The sequence below is a fragment of the Dasypus novemcinctus genome, chromosome 14, assembly GCF_030445035.2.
Source record: "Dasypus novemcinctus isolate mDasNov1 chromosome 14, mDasNov1.1.hap2, whole genome shotgun sequence".
NCBI lineage: Eukaryota > Metazoa > Chordata > Mammalia > Cingulata > Dasypodidae > Dasypus > Dasypus novemcinctus.
The window spans coordinates 41,568,737-41,586,167 of record NC_080686.1 but is presented as its reverse complement, the minus strand read 5'-3'; the positions used below and the strand labels follow the sequence as shown (position 1 = coordinate 41,586,167).

At 40.5% G+C, this 17,431-nt stretch overlaps 1 protein-coding gene across 2 annotated transcripts in view; it reads left to right on the top strand.

Annotated features, from left to right (window-relative positions):
* Positions 1-3,953: 3,953 nt before the first annotated feature.
* IL7 (interleukin 7) overlaps positions 3,954-17,431 on the top strand; it is a 50,659-nt gene continuing 37,181 nt past the window's right edge. For both annotated transcript variants that reach the window (XM_058275669.2, XM_004477908.5), the window contains exons 1-2: positions 3,954-4,072; positions 9,347-9,480. In XM_058275669.2, the coding sequence (XP_058131652.1) occupies positions 4,003-4,072; positions 9,347-9,480 (204 nt within the window). In that variant the 5' untranslated portion in view covers positions 3,954-4,002. The remainder of the gene's footprint in view (positions 4,073-9,346; positions 9,481-17,431) is intronic.

Here is a 17,431-nt window from a genome sequence, read left to right as displayed (position 1 = left end):
TGTTGATGGTGGAGTGATGCATGGGAGCCCTGTATGATGATATGCATGTTTGATTCCAAAGTTCACAACTTTTACTATACATATATTGTGTATGTATGTACATGTATGAATGTATACTTCAATAAAATTCTATTTAAGAAGAATCTAACAGACCTGATTTAGAATTATAACTCATCCACTTATATGTATTTCTTCATTAGACTGCTTAACTAACTTTTTTGAACCCTAGTTTTACAACATATTCAATGGGACCAGCCTACCTTAAACCCCTGGTACTAAAAGCATCTCATCCTTGAAACTGCACATTTTACCTCTTCTTTCTCTACCAGACTGGAATCACCTTGAAAGCAGTCATTTATTCACAATGTGTAGCTAAATATATATGAGTGTACATGACTAGCTACAGAATCTGCAGGGCCCAGGGCGAAGTGAAAATACGAGGTCCTTATTCAAAAATGATTAAAAATTTCAACACAGTGACATCAGAATATTAAACCAAGCATTGGGCCCTTCTAAACACAGTCAGCCCTGGAAAATTAAGGCATAAGAACTTCAAAAATATCCATGGTAGATAGAATTCAGACCTCAGTCTATAAACAGTGGTCATATTAAGTTGGGTTAGAGTAGTTTGGATAATCAATTATCAATAAAATAATCAATAAAATATTTTGGGTTATCAATGATTATATTTGATTAAAGGCTGTAATACATTAAAAAAAGAGATGACTAACCTTTGACTATTCTCTCTTTAAAGATATATATCTTCTTATTTCCATTTTTTCATACTATTTTGCACTAAAGCATTCTGAAAATGTTATCTTCCTTTTAAAACATTATTGGTAATAATTCATAAAATATGTATACTATTTTGGTTCCTTATGAGCTTTCTGCACAATCCCTAAGTCTGAGTGAAAATAATAGTAACTACTGCATTTCTACATCATAAAACATTTGCATTTAAGAAATACATGAGGGAAGCAGACTTGTCCCAGTGGTTGGGGCATCTGTCTACCACATGGGAGGTCCACGGTTCAAACCCCGGGCCTCCTTGACCCGTGCGGAGCTGGCCCATGCGCAGTGCTAATGCATACAAGGAGTGCCCTGCCATGCAGGGGTGTCCCCCGCGTAGCGGAGCCCCACGCGCAAGGAGTGCGCCCTGTAAGGAGAGCCGCCCAGCGCAAAAGAAAGTGCAGCCTGCCCAGGAATGGAGCTGCACACCTGGAGAGCTGACGCAACAAGATGATCGCAACAAAAAAACACAGATTCCAGTTCTGCTGACAACAATAGAAGCGGACAAAGAAGGACACACAGCAAATAGACACAGAGAACAGACAACTGGGAGCCGGGGGGCAGTGGGAAGGGGAGAGAAATAAAATAAATAAATAAATCTTTAAAGAAATACTGAAATGTTTTATCTTTTTCCATCCATCCTGTAAGCAATAATCAGTTTATCAAAATATCATCCACTGATTTGAGACATCCTTTAGGAATTGTTTTCAAATGTGATTACATCTCTCAGACAGAAAAGCAATAATTTGATATAGTTAGAATGTGCCTGTCTTTATATAAACCACAAAAATTTCAAATGCTTTATGAATATTCTCTTCAAGAAGATAATTCGTATTTGGTGTCAAAGTCCAGTGAAGAATTTACATTTCTTCTCTGAGAACTCTGAATAATTTTTCCATGTGCTTCCCAAAAATTCACTTAAGCACAGGCCGTTATTTTGCCAAGTTTTATAGTGATTGCAGCATAAAGGAAGAGGCATTGCTTCTTGAACAAGTTAGTGATAGATGTTCTTTACACTGTCCTTAAAAAGTTAAAAACAAGTGCAGAATTAGAGCAATTACAGACTTGGATGCTGCTGTCAGGAATTTTAAATAAAAAAATAATCAACCTAGACCTATTTCATCAGAGAATTTTTTAAAAAGATTCCAGCCTCATGTTTCTCCTACGCCCAGCTACCCCCAACTCTAGGCAATGAAAACATTTTGGCTTTCCCTGCTCTCTTTCGCCTCCCTCATTCTCTTCCTTTTTCCTTCTCCCTCTCTCTTCTGCTTTCACACACATTCTCATTCATGCATTCTCACTCAGTTGTTCTCTGTCACTCAGTCACTCGGTAATAGTTACTGAAGGCTGGCCATGAGCCAGTGTTCTAAGTGAAAGTAAGCTTGGCTAGGCACAGGGAAGGAAAAAGCCAGTGGGTCAGAGAGACAGAGTGGCAGGCCCAGATCAAAGCCGGACCTGGAAAGCCTGGTATGCATTGGGAAGTCATGGAGGTGGGAAGTGTACTCTGAAGAGAATGAAGGGGTTGGTGGACAAGAGTAAATGCTAGAAGGTCCCTTAGAAGTCCACTGCAATGACCCTAACGAGATGATACTGGTGACAGAAGTAGCAAAGGGCATAGTGGAATTTATTGCACTCTGGGTTTATTTTGGAGGTGGAGCTAACAGGACTTGCCAGTGGATTGGACATGGGAAGGTAGGCCAAAAGAGGAATCAGCGACTGAAGTTTCACACTTGAGTAACTCTTTCTCACTCTCTAATTGTTACTTTATTTCTCTTTCTCCCTTCCTTCCTCTTTTCTAGGCCTTTGATCACACTACAACAGAATCTGTAATTCCCTTCACCATCCCCAGGTTAATTCCTGCGCAAATCTCACCATAAAAGTCACAAACTCCAGAAACATTTCCTGAGGGCTCCACAGTGGGCAAAGGCACAACCGCACTGTTGTTGTCTCCCTCCTAGCATCAGTTTCTACATGATTGCATTGTTCACATGGACTCCTAACAGAGGGATATTCAAAGCATGGGCTAAATGAGCCACAATGCAGCTGGAATGGATCCAACAGGATAAGTGAATTCTGGCAAGTTACTGAAGGTCAGTTCCCACATCTGTAAAATGCAGAAAGAAAAGTGCCTACTTCACATCATGTTTTGCAGATGATATATGTAAAATGCTTAGTACAATACCCGCAAAAAGTGAATGCTAGATAAATGTTAATTATTGCTGTTATGATTTTTGCTTTACATTACCAGCCTTCCTCTAAGCAGGGTAGGGTAATAATATCAAAAACCAAACTAAAGCAGGAAACACTTAGCTTATGCAGACCTAAGAAACAAAATTAACATCCCAGTGACACAGTCAAAATGGACAGTTTGATTTATAAGCCAATTCAGATAAATCTGCACATGGGAGTCATGTTATTTAGCTATTATAGTCAGTCTCCAGGCCCTCCACTTAATTTGAGGCTTGATTCTTGGGTCCAAAGATACCACTTACCACATTAGGTGAACCCACAGGATTATTTTTCTTAGCGGTGATACCTGGGCAGGTGCATGTACAGAGGACCGTGGAAAGACTGATTAAAGATGTTGGAGGGGCAGAGGGCGTGACCATCTTTATCATTCTTCACTTCCCTTTTTCATAAAGACAATTTGGCGTTGTCCACCACATCCGCAGCAGTAGCTGCGCCATCTCCTTCGTGGCGTCAGCTTGCAACTGAGCAGCTCGCGCCGTGCATATTTGTGGCTTCCGAGGGTTTTATGTCCCAGTTGCCTAGCGTTGCCAAGGTGGCTAGAGGTCATCTGTAAAGTCTTTTGCCCTGAATCGGTCCAATTCAGAAGGGCCAATACTTTTCTCCTGCGCTGCTTTGGAATTTCGCGCCTACTTCTGTCCTGGCCCAGGTGCACAGAAAGCGCTACGGAAAGACGCAGGTGCCAAAGAGAGGGGGCAGTGGAGGCGCCCCGGTGATGAACCCGAAGACCTAACCTGCAGACCAAGCGCAAAGCAGAAACTGAAAGTACACTGCCGGCCTATTCCACGGAAGTTATGGAAAAGGCAAAGCGCAGAGCCGGACTGTGGTACGTGCCGCCCCCCCTGGGATGGATGAAACAGCAGGCGCGGCGTGGGTGAGAGGAACCCAGCTGCAGATCCGGCCCTGCCCGGCCGCGACTCCTGGCAACTCCGCGGAAAACCAGGGCTCTGAGAGTGACTATGGGCGATGAGAGCTTGCTCCTGCTGCTGTTGCTGTCATCATGACTACGCCCGCCTCCCGCAGACCATGTTCCATGGTAAGTGCGCCTCTCCCGGGCGCACAGGTACGCGCGCCGGGCACGCCGGGGGACTCTGGGACCCACTGCCGGCCCCAGCACCCAAGCGCGTCCGGGAACAGCTTAGCCTTGCACTTTGGACCTGTCGACAGTCCTGGCTCTCCCACGGGCAGCCGTCAGCCGCGCCTGAGTATCGTGGCCTTTAGCCACTTGCACCTGGGGCTGCTGCGCCTGGCAGGCTGCGGAAAACAGTCCCCAGTGCCTGCTCTCGGTACAGAGACCGAGCGCTGAGCCTCCGCGCCGTCCAGCGGTGGCAACCTGCAGCCATGTCTCAGGGTAGCCAACGCCTATCTTTCTGTCCCGTCCGACTGTCTGCCGGTCTCCCCCCCAGCCAGCGCTGTCCACTGTCAACTCGGCAGCCAACCCGCTTTTCGCGTACCCCTGGCGGCACCGCGTTACTCACGGGCGCCCGGGGATCGGCGAGTAGCTGGGCTCTTTGCAGCTCCGAACTCCCCAGAGAAGTGAAAGCAAAGCTCCCACGGGAGGCTCTTTAAAGCCCCACAGGGACAGGTCCCTGGAAAACCCCGTTTACCCCTCTTTGAGGTCGGGAGTTTCCGACTGGGGCTGTACCCTGCGCCTTTTGCTGGGAATCCAAGTCCTTGGGCTGGCAATGAGAAAGACCAGCTTCCAGTTAATTGCTTTTCCCCCTATGTGCCGCACTTGGTGGCGACAGGATTAAATAGGCGTGACTCTAAATTCTAGTCCCTTACTGAGATTTAATATATTTTGTTTGAGCGCAATAAGCATTTAAAATGGGCAGGGCAGAGTTGAGGCCACCTAGATTTCCTTGGCAGCCGTTTGGCCGATGTAAAGAGCCAGAAAGTTTACTGGAAGAAAAGACGGGGAAAAGGAATGTGATTGAAAAAAATCTGCTGAGGAATTTGGAATGCTTTACAAAAGTACTTCCTCACGCAAAAGAAGAGGAGTGGTGGAGAGTAGGGGGATAGGGTGAAGACTGCCCTTCCCTTTGATACCTGGTTTGTGTGCTTTCCCGTCCACTCCATTCGATCAAGAGAGCCCTCTCTCATATGTATTAAACAATTAAAAAGTGGCATAGGCAAGGAGTACACGATCAGTAACAAAACAGGAGGGGAGAAGTATCGAGGACAACGAATTATAGACGATGTGTAATGGGGGGTTCCTCCAAGAGTTTCATAAGGAATTTGGAATTGTTTTCTTTATAATGCCCACTGTTCTCCTGCAATTACTTCTTTCTGAATGACTCTCAGTTCTAAGCCTTGCATCACTTCTGATCTGAAGTGGAGAGGCAAAACAAGAAGAGGAAGTTAGGGTGTGCATTATTAATAAGGAGCCTTTATTTCCTTCTGTATATCCATGCTAATCACACACCATAAGGCATTAGCAAACAAAATATAAGAATTCTGAGCTTCTAATAATGATTATGATAAATGACTTTCTGCATTTTGTTCCAAGAGACTTCACTAGAAGCTTAAGGATAGGGTTATATTCTATCCTTTTTCTTTGCTACTTTTTAGAGGTTGAAGTAGTTGAGGGCCTACTGTGTGGTACTCAACTGTACTATTTGGTTTAGGTAATTAACTTATTTGAGGACCGAAAAACGGAAGAGTAATAAAAACAGAACTGAAAAAGTTTAGAAAGACTAAACAGTTAAAAAGGAGAATTTAAACAACACTGTTTAAATGTCTTAAAAATGAAAAAGGTTACTCTAAAGCATCAACTTACATGCCATATTCACAGTTCTGCATGTGAGATTATCTTCTGGCCATGTTCCTGACATATAACCTAGTGTAATGAGAACAAATATTTAGTATCTTTTTTTTCCCCTTAAATAAGAGTGCATGATGCAGAGTTTCAGAGCTCAGCCAGGAAGCACTTTCCACATTCCCCTGACAACACATACACAGTTATTTTTAAAAGACGCAGTAGAGCTCACTTTCTAGATTGAAATCCTGGATTTTACCAGAGACATTATTAGTGGGAAAAAAAAAAATTTATTTGTGCCACTGACTCTCCAGCTGTAAAATGTGATAAACTGGTAATACTTACCTCATGAAGTAATTATGGAATTAAATGAAATATTGCACACGATATCATGGATGGCTGCACAAAATTTCTTTGCTTATCATAGGATTTGTGGATAGGATTTATAGTCCAATCTTAAGAATGTTTGTAGCAGGTATTAGACTTCTTTATCTGAAATAATCAGATACATTTTCTATAACTTCAAAAAACTAATTTCCATATACTACATGGTGATTGCTGTGTTTTTAGTTTCACTTGCTTGTATTTACCCATGCTATTTTACTTATTATTCCTATTAAGGCCAAGTCTTTTCTATTCAAATAATGTCTTCCATTCCTTCCTGGATGTCTTTTGACCGGTTTACTTTTTAATATAAATTAGAAATAGGCCTATATAATGCTTTAATGAACATTCAATACATATTTATGTGTCCTAAAACCTGATGAGAGGTTTTGATGAACTGTAGAAACTAATTTATTTATGTTCACTCTGACCCCATAACTTAGGTAGAGGAGGATTGAATGTATTATTTGGCTTAAATTAAAAACCAACAAGAATTTTTAGCCAACCATCTTTCTGGTTTATCCAAATTCCCTACTGAAAACAAATTCTCCAGTTTCAGTTCCTTTGGGAGATCTAAAGATAATTCCACAAGACCAGACTTGCTTTGGATTATTGCTTATGTTTGACTTTTCTGTAACCTAATGAACGTTCAGGGGAGGGGAAAGGGTGGACATCTAGGAATAGGAAACAAATGCAGACAAAACAAAATAAAAATAACAATGTAGAAAACACCCTCAGACTAGACAGTCTGAATATGTTACCCTTATGTGGTGTGTGGAAGAAAAATTGCAATTACAGACCAAACTGCAAGTCACTAAAGAGAAGGCTGGGCACTTAAGAGATGTGGGTCTGAAGCTCCTGGTGTGCTTGCAGTATTATCTGTGAGGCAATTTCAAATATAAAAGGTTTTTGTATTTGGATGGCCATGTATTCTTAGAATTAATGAGTGTGTTAGCCAAAGGGGTGCTGATGCAAAGTACCAGCAATCTGTTGGCTTTTATAAAGGGTATTTATTTGGGGTAAGAGCTTACAGTTACAAGGCCCTAAAGAGTCCAACTCAAGGTTACTTCCTCACCAAATTCTATTGCCACATTTTGAAGCAAGATGGCGGGCATCATCTGTGAGGGTTCAGCCTTCTTTCTTATTGTGGCTCCATGGGCCCAACTTCTTCTGATCTCAGCTGTAGGCTGGCATAGGGTTTAGCTGCTCTGTTCACTTCAGCTGCAAACTATCAGGCAAATGGCTCTGTTCTCCCTGGGGCCCCAGAACCAAAGTTCTCACCTCTTCCATGCCTATGGAGCTCTCTCTATTACTGTGTATCTTCTTCTGTGTGAGTGTCCATTTATACAGCCCACCAAGGGTGTGGGACCTCAGCCCTGAGCTTCCTAATGAGTGGTCAAATCAAAGCCCTAATTTTGATTTAATCAAGTAAACATAAAACCTTTGAATTTAATACAATCAAAAGGTCTCACACCCAGAGGAACAGATCGGTCTACAGACATGATCTGTATCCTTTTGGTGGTTCAGAAATAATCTCAAACTGCCACAAGGTTCTCGAGAGCTGGAAGGGACTTTAAGAGTTCATTTAAAGTTTTAATTTTAAAAATCAGGTCAATGAACCTTCGAAGAGGCAGTGTCATTTTTCTCAGTCACACAACCCGTTGTCATACTGAGACGAAAATTCCAAGTCTCCATACTCCAAACTTCCTGAGCATCACACTACCATAGTCTACCTGGAGCTAACCTATTCAGCAGCAACAGCAGCAACAAAGACGCTCTTAACAAACAAAGCAAATTATGTTTTAGAGTTGAGAAGCCAGTTATATACACAAAAAGACAAGATGAATTTCCCACCAAACCATCACTGGAAAGCATTTATAAGACGTCGTCCAATGAATGGATAGGTTGATTTGAATTTGGAGAGCAGTAATTACTGAAAACTAGGGTGAAGAGGTCATGACTGCCAGTGTTCATGGAAAATAAAAGTTATTAAAACATAAAAAGTGAACCTTTGAAATGGCATGTATGTGTAAAGGTAAAAATATTCATTATAGTATTTAATTATTTTATTATATTCCTCTAAAAGCTCATTTCAAGCTATATGCTGTGTGCCTTTTCCTGTGCTGTCTAATCCATTCAAAGTATACCTCTTAAACACCTATAAGATGATATAGGAAATAAAGGGTTTGGTTCTAGGCAGTTGGTACCAATTTATTTACAGCGTCAGAACGTAGTAAATAACTGGCAATTGACTACTGTTTGAGGATATTCAGGGTGAAGGAACAGTAGTAGAGAGAGAGACCTCATCATTACATGGAAGGGGTTTCAGGTCACAAGACCAGTGTGGGAAACGGACTTGGCCCAGTGGTTAGGGCATTCATATACCACATGGGAGGTCCGCGGTTCAAACCCCAGGCCTCCTTGACCCGTGTGGAGCTGGCCCATGCGCAGTGCTGATGCATACAAGGAGTGCCCTGCCACGCAGGGGTGTCTCCTGAGTAGGGGTGTCTCCTGAGTAGGGGAGCCCCATGCACAAGGAGTGTGCCCTGTAAGGAGAGCCGCCCAGAGCAAAAGAAAGTGCAGCCTGCCCAGGAATGGCACCGCACACACACGGAGAGCTGACACAACAAGATGACACAACAAAAAGAGACACAGATTCCCATGCCGCTGACAACAACAGAAGCGGACAAAGAAACAAGACACAGCAAATAGACACAGAGAACAGACAACCGGGGTGGGGGGAGGGGGAGAGAAATAAATAAATAAATCTTTAACAAAAAAAAGAAACAAGACCAGTGTGATTATATGTTATCAAAGATTATAGCCTTTCCTGACCAAATCTGGTGAAGCTTAGGTTAGAATATGGACCCAGTTCCTACCATGTTACAAAAAGATTAACTGGCAAGATTTTTGTGATATTAGAGATAATATTCATAAGGCACCTAATTATGCCTGGCACTCAGAGGTGACTAGCATTATTATCATTATTAACTTCCTACATGAGTTCTTTTTTTTAAAAAAAAAAGGTTTATTTTATTTCTAAAAGCTGAGATGCATTTTTAAAAAATTATTAGAAATAAGAAATAAGTGGTCAGGCCAATTGAAATGCCACAACCAAATATAACATGACATAATATTGAGCTTATTCTTATTTAATGTTGAATTTAGTTTCTTTTAGGTACATATTTGGAATTCCTCCCCTGATCCTTGTTCTGTTGCCAGTAACATCATCTGATTGTGACATTGACGGTAAAGAAGGCAAAGAATATGAGAATGTTCTAATGGTCAGCATCAATCAATTGGTATGTGCTTGGTTTTTTTCCTCACATTTTCACTCACTGGGATAATTTGAAATTGTAACTTTTGGTATATAGTTTTATAGTCAAGTGTCCCTGTTATTCACTGACAAGAAAATGAAATAACTAAAGAATAAAATTTAACGAGCTACCAATTCTGTGTTTTTATAGTAGGTATCATTTTTTGCACTTTAAAAATATTTTTTTCTAGACCCCAAGATGCCCATTTCAGCCCTTCATTACCAAACTTCTTAAAAACATAATTCATCCTCACTGCCTGCTTTTCCTCATCTCTCTTTTACAGTGTTAGTCTCTGTAGCAAGCATTGTGATCAGAATGGGATAATAACTGAGTACAGCATTAAAACATCATGTGAAGAGTTGTTATTTAGTTTCATATGAATGTGTTGCATGTAGGCATATGCATATATATGTGGCAGGGAGATATATATATGTGTGTGTATATATATACATTTATATGTAGTGAGCTAATTTAAGTTCAAAGAACTGTATCACTACAATGGAATGAGTTGATTTGACAGAAAATTAGTCGTTTTCAATCAGTTTAACGTCAAAATGATACTGATCACTATATCACAGAGGTCCCAATTTTGCCCACTAACAAGGGAAAAAAGGAGCCCAATAAAGGGTAATTGCCCCCATTTTACATTGTATGCTCTTTTTTTAAACATTGCTTGCATTAAATGGATACTACTAAATTAGGTACATTTTAAAGATGGGAAAATTGATGTTTTAAGAGATTGATCACATAACTACTAAAGGCCAAAATCAAGACCCAAATTCAAGAGCTCTTTTCCCAGTCCTAATCTTTCAACTTTTCCAAAAAAATTGAACATAGGTACAAGCATATTAAATACCTTGTGTTAAAAACTTGTATAATAACAAGTATTTACAAAATGAATTAAAATAAAACTTATTCATATCAGAAAGCATCCATATCACTCGGCATAATTTTTAACACTTAAAAGGTTTACTTGTAAGAGAACATATGCTAGAGAGTTGTGATGATAACACAATGAAAGAGGAGTAGTAGGAACATTAAAATGATGCCTAGATAGATAGGAAGGGACAGAGACAGACTGGGAGTTGGATTAATGTTTAGCATATTGTTATAATCACCAGATAAAGTTAAAAAAAAATTTTAAAGGCAAGAGGAACATAAGATAGAGTAGTACAGGTAAGAAAATATAAATGATATGAACTATTATATAGAGCCTGGGCCAAACATGAGACACTTTCTACCTACCTCAGAGGAAAGGAAGGATCATATAAACAAGAAAGGTTCTCTTTCTGTATGTCCTACTAAATATGGAATTTAGATTCCTAGAACTGTGATAACTAAATTAAGTGAAATCAGCATTTTAAGATTCTTGATACATATTATTATAATATTTTCTGGAATGGATGGATCGATTACATTTCTTCTAGTAGTACATGAGATCATCACATTGTCAACATTGAGTATTTTAATTTTTTAAGGTATCTGCCAAAGCAATAGAAAAAATAATCTTATTGCTTTGATTTACATTTCTTTCATTACTAGTCAAGTTGAATTGTTTTTAAGTTTACTCATAATTGATATATTTTTAATTATTTTACTGAGATATAACTCATATACTACAAAATTCATCCTTTTAAACTATGCAGTGCAGTGGATTTTAGTATCTTCAAAAGTCATGCAACCATCACCTCTATCTAGTTCCAGAACATTTTCACAGTTTCATCACCTCCAAAAAAAAAAGCACGAAACACCAAAACCAGAATCACTCCCCTTCCTTTCCTCACCTCTCAGGTAACCACTAATCTATTTTCTGTCTCTATGGATTTGCTATTCTGGACATTTCATATAAATTGTATCATGCAATTTATGGCCTTTTGTGGTAGCTTCTTTCAGTTAGCATGATGTTTTCAAGGTTCATACATGTAGTACATGAATCAGCATTTCATTCCTTTTTATGACAATTAATATTCCATTGTAACGCTTTACCACATTTTGTTTATTCATTTATAAGTTGATGGATATTTGGATGGTTTCCCCTTTTTGTCTATTATGAATAATGTTGCCATATTAGTCAGGGTTCAGTAGGGAAACAGAATCAACAGGAGATATTTGTAAATAGTATGAGATTTTTTAAGTGTCTCTCACATGACCGTGGGAATGCATAAGTCCAGGTTCCACAGGCAGGCTACAAACGAGGGGCTCCAATGAAAGTCCAATAAAGGTTCTTGATAAGTTTCCAGGAGACTTTGGCTGTCCAGAGATGACTGGGAAATTCTCTCTGAATGCTGAAATCACTTCCCCCTGTAAGGCATTCAACTAATTGAATAAAACATCACTCATTGTTGACAGCAATTTCCCTGGTTGATGTAGATGTAATCAGCAATTTATGTGGTAAACCCACTGATGACTAAATCCTATAAACGTCCTTGTATTACAATTAGCCCAGTGCTTGCTTGACCAAACAACTGGGCACAATTACCTGGCCAAGTTGACACATTAGTCTAACCATCACAGTACACTCCTTGTCAACTCAGCAACCGTATTCATTACCTTAAACCATACTTAGTCTCTAAGTAAAAACAATAACAGACATGCATACATATACATATTTCCACCTAACAATGTGCATCTCTCCTGCGTACAACCAGAAATACATTAATTCCCTACAGAATAGGGTGCAAGTTCTTGGGTAATATTCACTCTTAAACTTGACATCCTCAAATATTATGACATGAAACTAATACAGCTTGTCATATGATAAGGGAAAAGGTTAGGGAAGAAAACAAATTTGTTTTGTGTACATATACAATCATACTTATAATGAAACAAGGAAGAAAGAGTCATGACTCTTATAGGCCTCCTTTCTGTGACTGGTCACATGATCGCAGTTCATATTTATCACTACCTTCTTCCACTACCCATTCCATGTTCACATTACCCTCAGCAAGCACTTCAGCTGGTTGTGATTCTTTGCATGTAGGGTGAACCAAATTTTCATTCCTGAAGATTCTGGGCCATTGTTAGTCACTTGGATTGGATTGTTGCAATTTTGCATTGACTTTAATCACAGAACGTGGCAGTACTAGGAGATACCTAAAATAATCTCCTGTATTCAAGGCAAACTCTTCTTTACCCTTATTATGTAGATGCAATCCTATTTCCCCTTGACAATCAGGATCAATCACCCCAGCCAGTACAGTAATTCCCTTCTTTGCCTAATGATTCAGAGGTAAGAGGAGCCCAAAGTGGCCAGGTGGCAGCATCTTCCAGTTCAATGGAATCGTTGTGTTCTCTGTTGGCAACACTCCAACCTTTGGGACTAAGACCTGTAGACAAACAGAGCTTAAGGTTGCAGAGACAGGAAGCAAAAATTTTTCTGGTGGGTCACTAGGGGTAATAGTGAGTGGTGCCACTGCCATTTCTGCCCATTGAATCCTGGATCCATGAATCCTGGTTATGGTAGAAACAGCACCATAGAGTGGACACTGATTTAGAGCATACACCGCCTACTCAAAGGACATTGCCCCAGCCCTGCAAGGTATTTCCACCTAGTTGGCACTGTAATTGAGTCCTCAAAAGGCCATTCCACCATTCTATCAATCCAGCTGCTTCAGGGTGATGGTGAAAATGGTAAGACCAGTGAATTCCATGGGCATGTGCCCATTCCCACACATCATATGCTGTGAAATGGGCTCTTCGATCAGAAGCAATGTTGCGTGGAATGCCATGTTGGTAGACAAGACATTCAGTAAGTCCACGGATGGTAGTTTTGGAAGAAGCATTGCATGCAGGAAATGCAAACCCATATCCACAGTATGTGTCTATTTCAGTTAAATCACCACCCCTTCCATTGTGGAAGTGGTCCAATGTAATCAGTCTGCCACCAGGTAGCAGGTTGATCACCTCGGGGAATGGTGCCATATATGTTGCTGAGCCCTGGGCATAAACTCCATTCCTACCTCCATGGCCACTTTGTTTATGAGCCCATTGAGCAATGACAGGAATGACTGGGTAAAGAGGCTGAGCATTAGTCACAGAACAGGTAATCTTATCAACTTGATCATTAAAATCTTCCTCTGCTGACATCACCCTCTGATGAGCATTCATGTGGGACACAAATACTTTCATGTTTTTTGCCCACTCAAAAAGGTCTATCCACATACCTTTTGTTCAGACCTCTTTGTCACCAATTTTCCAATCATGTTCCTTCCAAGTCCCTGACTATCAAGCCAAACCATTGGCAACAGCTCATGAATCATTGTACAAACACACCTCTGGATATTTCTTCTTCCAAGAAAAATTAACAACCAGGTGCACAGCTTGAAGTTCTGCCCACTGGGAGGATTTGCTCTCATCACTATCCTTCAAGTTGTGTTGTCTCTAAAGTCCAAAGAGATCGATTAAGCATTGTGCCTCTTTTTTGGTCATAGGAAGGGCCAGATGTAACAGCTTATCCTTCACTTTAGAAGGGATATCTTGGCATGCCCCACACCACAGGACACCTAGATATTTCACTGAGGTCGAAGGCCCCTGTATTTTTGTTGAATTTATCTCCTATCCTTTCTCACACAAGTACCTTACCAATAAGTCTAGAGTCTTTGCTACTTCTTGCTCTCTAGGTCCTATCAACATGATATCATCAATATAATGGGCAAGTGTGATGTCTTGTGGGAGGGAGAGATGATCAAGGTCCCTGCAGACAATATTATGACATAGGGCTGGAGAGTTGATATACCCCTGAGGCAGGTCAGTGACGGTATACTTCTGGCCTTGCCAGCTAAAAGCAAAGTGTTTCTGGTGGTCCTTACTAATGACAATTAAGAAAAAGCATTTGCCAAATCAACAGCTGCATACCAGGTACCAGGGGATGTGTTGATTTGCTCAAGCACTGATATCACTTCTGGGACAGCAGCTACAACTGGAGTCACCACCTGATTAAATTTACAATAGTTTACTGTCATCCTCCAATATCCATCTGTTTTTTGCATATGCCAAATTGGAGAGTTGAATGGGGATGTGGTGGAAATCACCACCCCTGCACCCCTCAAGTCCTTGATGGTGGCACTAATCTCTGGTCCCTCCAGGAATCCAGTATTGCTTTTGATTTACTATTTTGCTAGGTAAGGGCAGTTCTAGTGGCTTCCACTTGATCTTTCCAACCATAATACCCTTTACTTCACAAGTCAGGAATCCAATGTGGAGATTCTGCCAGTTACTGAGTATGTCTATTCCAATTATGCATTATGGAATTGGGGAAATAACCACAGAATGGGTCCAGGGACCCACTGTACCAATTATGAGATAGACCTGAGCTAAAACTCCATCAATCACCTGACTTCCATAAGCTCTTACACTGCTGATGGACCACAGTGACATTTTGGGTCTCCAGGAATTAATGTCACTTCTAAACCAGTGTCTAATAATCCCCAAAATGTCTGGTCATTTCCTTTTTCCCAGGGCACAGTTACTCTGATAAAAGGCCATGGGTCTCCTTGGGGAAAGATGGGAGGAAAATTAACAGTATAAATTTTTGGCAGTTTAACAGGATCCTTCTCCAAGGGGACCTGGCCTTCTCATTCAAAGTCTCTCGATCTGTAAACTATGTCAAGTCTGGGAATTGATTAAGGTGCCATAATTCTCTGTGTCTGTAATTTCGGATTTTGTTCATTCGACCTAGAACTCTTTTGCTTATACAGATCCAGAAGAAATTTAGTAGACTGCCCATCTATTTCACTTCTAGGTACCCCATGATGCATTAGCCAACACCGTAACCCTATGAGACTCAGACTATTTAGAGTGCTGCTTTGAATCTGCCTTTCATAGCAATAGTCACACCCACCTTGTCTTTGGTGATTAACTGCCTATAGCTGACTTTTGCCAGCCCAAGATCCAATCATCCCCATAATGTTTAAGGATTCTAACTCCATTACAGCCTCCCTACAGTAATATCTGGACTATCAAGAAGAACAAACACAGAGCTCTTCAGGGAAAATGGAGTTAGTCTTACAGATTTATTCCTTACAGTCCTGGTTAAAGGTGTGTCCTGTGGATATTCCTAGAGTGGGTGGGCAGGCCTTAAACGGTAGATCTATTCTAGCATTCCAATCTCTCTGTGCCTTTGAATTTCCTCTTCTACTGTATATCAAGGCAAATGGGCATCTCTACTTCAGACATGCTAAGCCATCTTTTGGTCCATGTTTCAATCAGTCACCCAAACAAACTATCAGAGCCCTTTTTAACCCCTTGAGCGATAGTGTTGAATCCAGAATTTCTGCTTCGTGGGCCCATATCAATAAATTCAGCGTGATCCAACTTTATTTTCCTTCCACCATTATCCCATACCCTTAGTATCCATTTCCACACATATTTCCCTGATTTCTGTCTCTATAAATTGGAAAACTCATGCAGTTCTTTCAGGTTATGACATACTTCCTCATGGGTCACACTATATTTCACCTTTGGGGGTTTCTTGTAATTTTAGTCTAGTAATAGGTCAGGAAGAGAAAAGGCTCTTGGGTGTGGGTAAAGAGAAGAATTTGCAATGCCTTGGAAGCTACTGACCTCAGGGCATTCCTTTGCATTTACTTATGATGAGACTGGATTGATCTCTTCAGGCAGGGGTTGGAAGGCAGATTCCTCAGGGCAGGGTGCAGGTTTGGCAGCACTTGCTGGAAGTGGGCTGAGAGGAAGTCCAGACTACCTGGGGCAGGCCAGATGCTGGGTGATACAAAGTTGACAAAGTGTGATCTCCACTGGGCAGGCCAGGCCATCACAGGTTTATCTGCCAAAGTCTCACTAGAATTTAGGGTTCCAATGTCCCCCCCAATATCATCATCCCGTATGTCTCCACCCCAATCCTCAGGGTTCCACTCCTTTCCAATCATTGCCTTCACCTTAACCGCAGATACCCTGTGGGGTTTTTTATTTCCTTTGTAACTCTGCTACTTGTACAATGCAGTCTGAATTTGGTTCTCAGATATCTCAAGCCTGTGGTTGCAGAAGAGAAGATTTTCTTTCAGAGCACACATGGAAACATTCACATCATTCATGCATTGTTTAAGATGCAAAATTTGAAGCCTTTAGCTCATCTTTTTCTTTTATAACTGTATCCTGAGTATCTAAGAGGAGCCAGCCAGCATCATTATACTTTTGACTCCACAAAACTCTGTTAAGGTGTTGAAAACACTCTCACCCAGATCCTTGCTTCTTACAAGTGTGGAAGTACGGAAATCACCAATACAGCTGCTATAGGCATTTGTGTGCAAGTTTTAATGTCCACATAAATTACCACTTCTCTCAGATATATACCTAGGAGAAATGATGGGCCCTATGGTAATTTTATATTTAAGTTTTTGAGAAAATGCGTGTTTTCCATAGTGACTGTACCACTTCACATCCTCACCATCAATATATGAAGATTCCATACATTAGAATAATATAAGATTCTGTATATGCTTGCCAATATTTGTTATTGCCTGTATTTTATGTTATAGCCTCTCTGGTGGATATGAAGTTGTATGTCATTGTGATTTTTGACCTGCATTTCTCTAATGACACTGAAAATCTTTTCATGAACTTTTTATTGGCCATTTTTATACCTTCTTTGGAAAAATATCTATTTAGATCCCTTACCCATTTTTAGTTGTGTTTATTTGTTGTTTTTTTTTTATGGAATTCTGAGGGTTCTTTATATATTCCGTATAGTAGCTGTGATTTACAAAAATTTTCTCATATTTTATGCATTGTCTTTTCACTTTCTTCATAAGATCCTTTGAAGCATAAAAATATTTAATTTTGATGAAGTCCAGTTGACCTATTTTTTCTTTTGTCGCATGTGCTTTTTGTATCTTCTGTCAAAAATCATTGTCTAATCCATGATCATGAAGATTTACATCTATGTTTTCTTCTAAGAGCTGTGTAGTTTTAGCTTTACTAG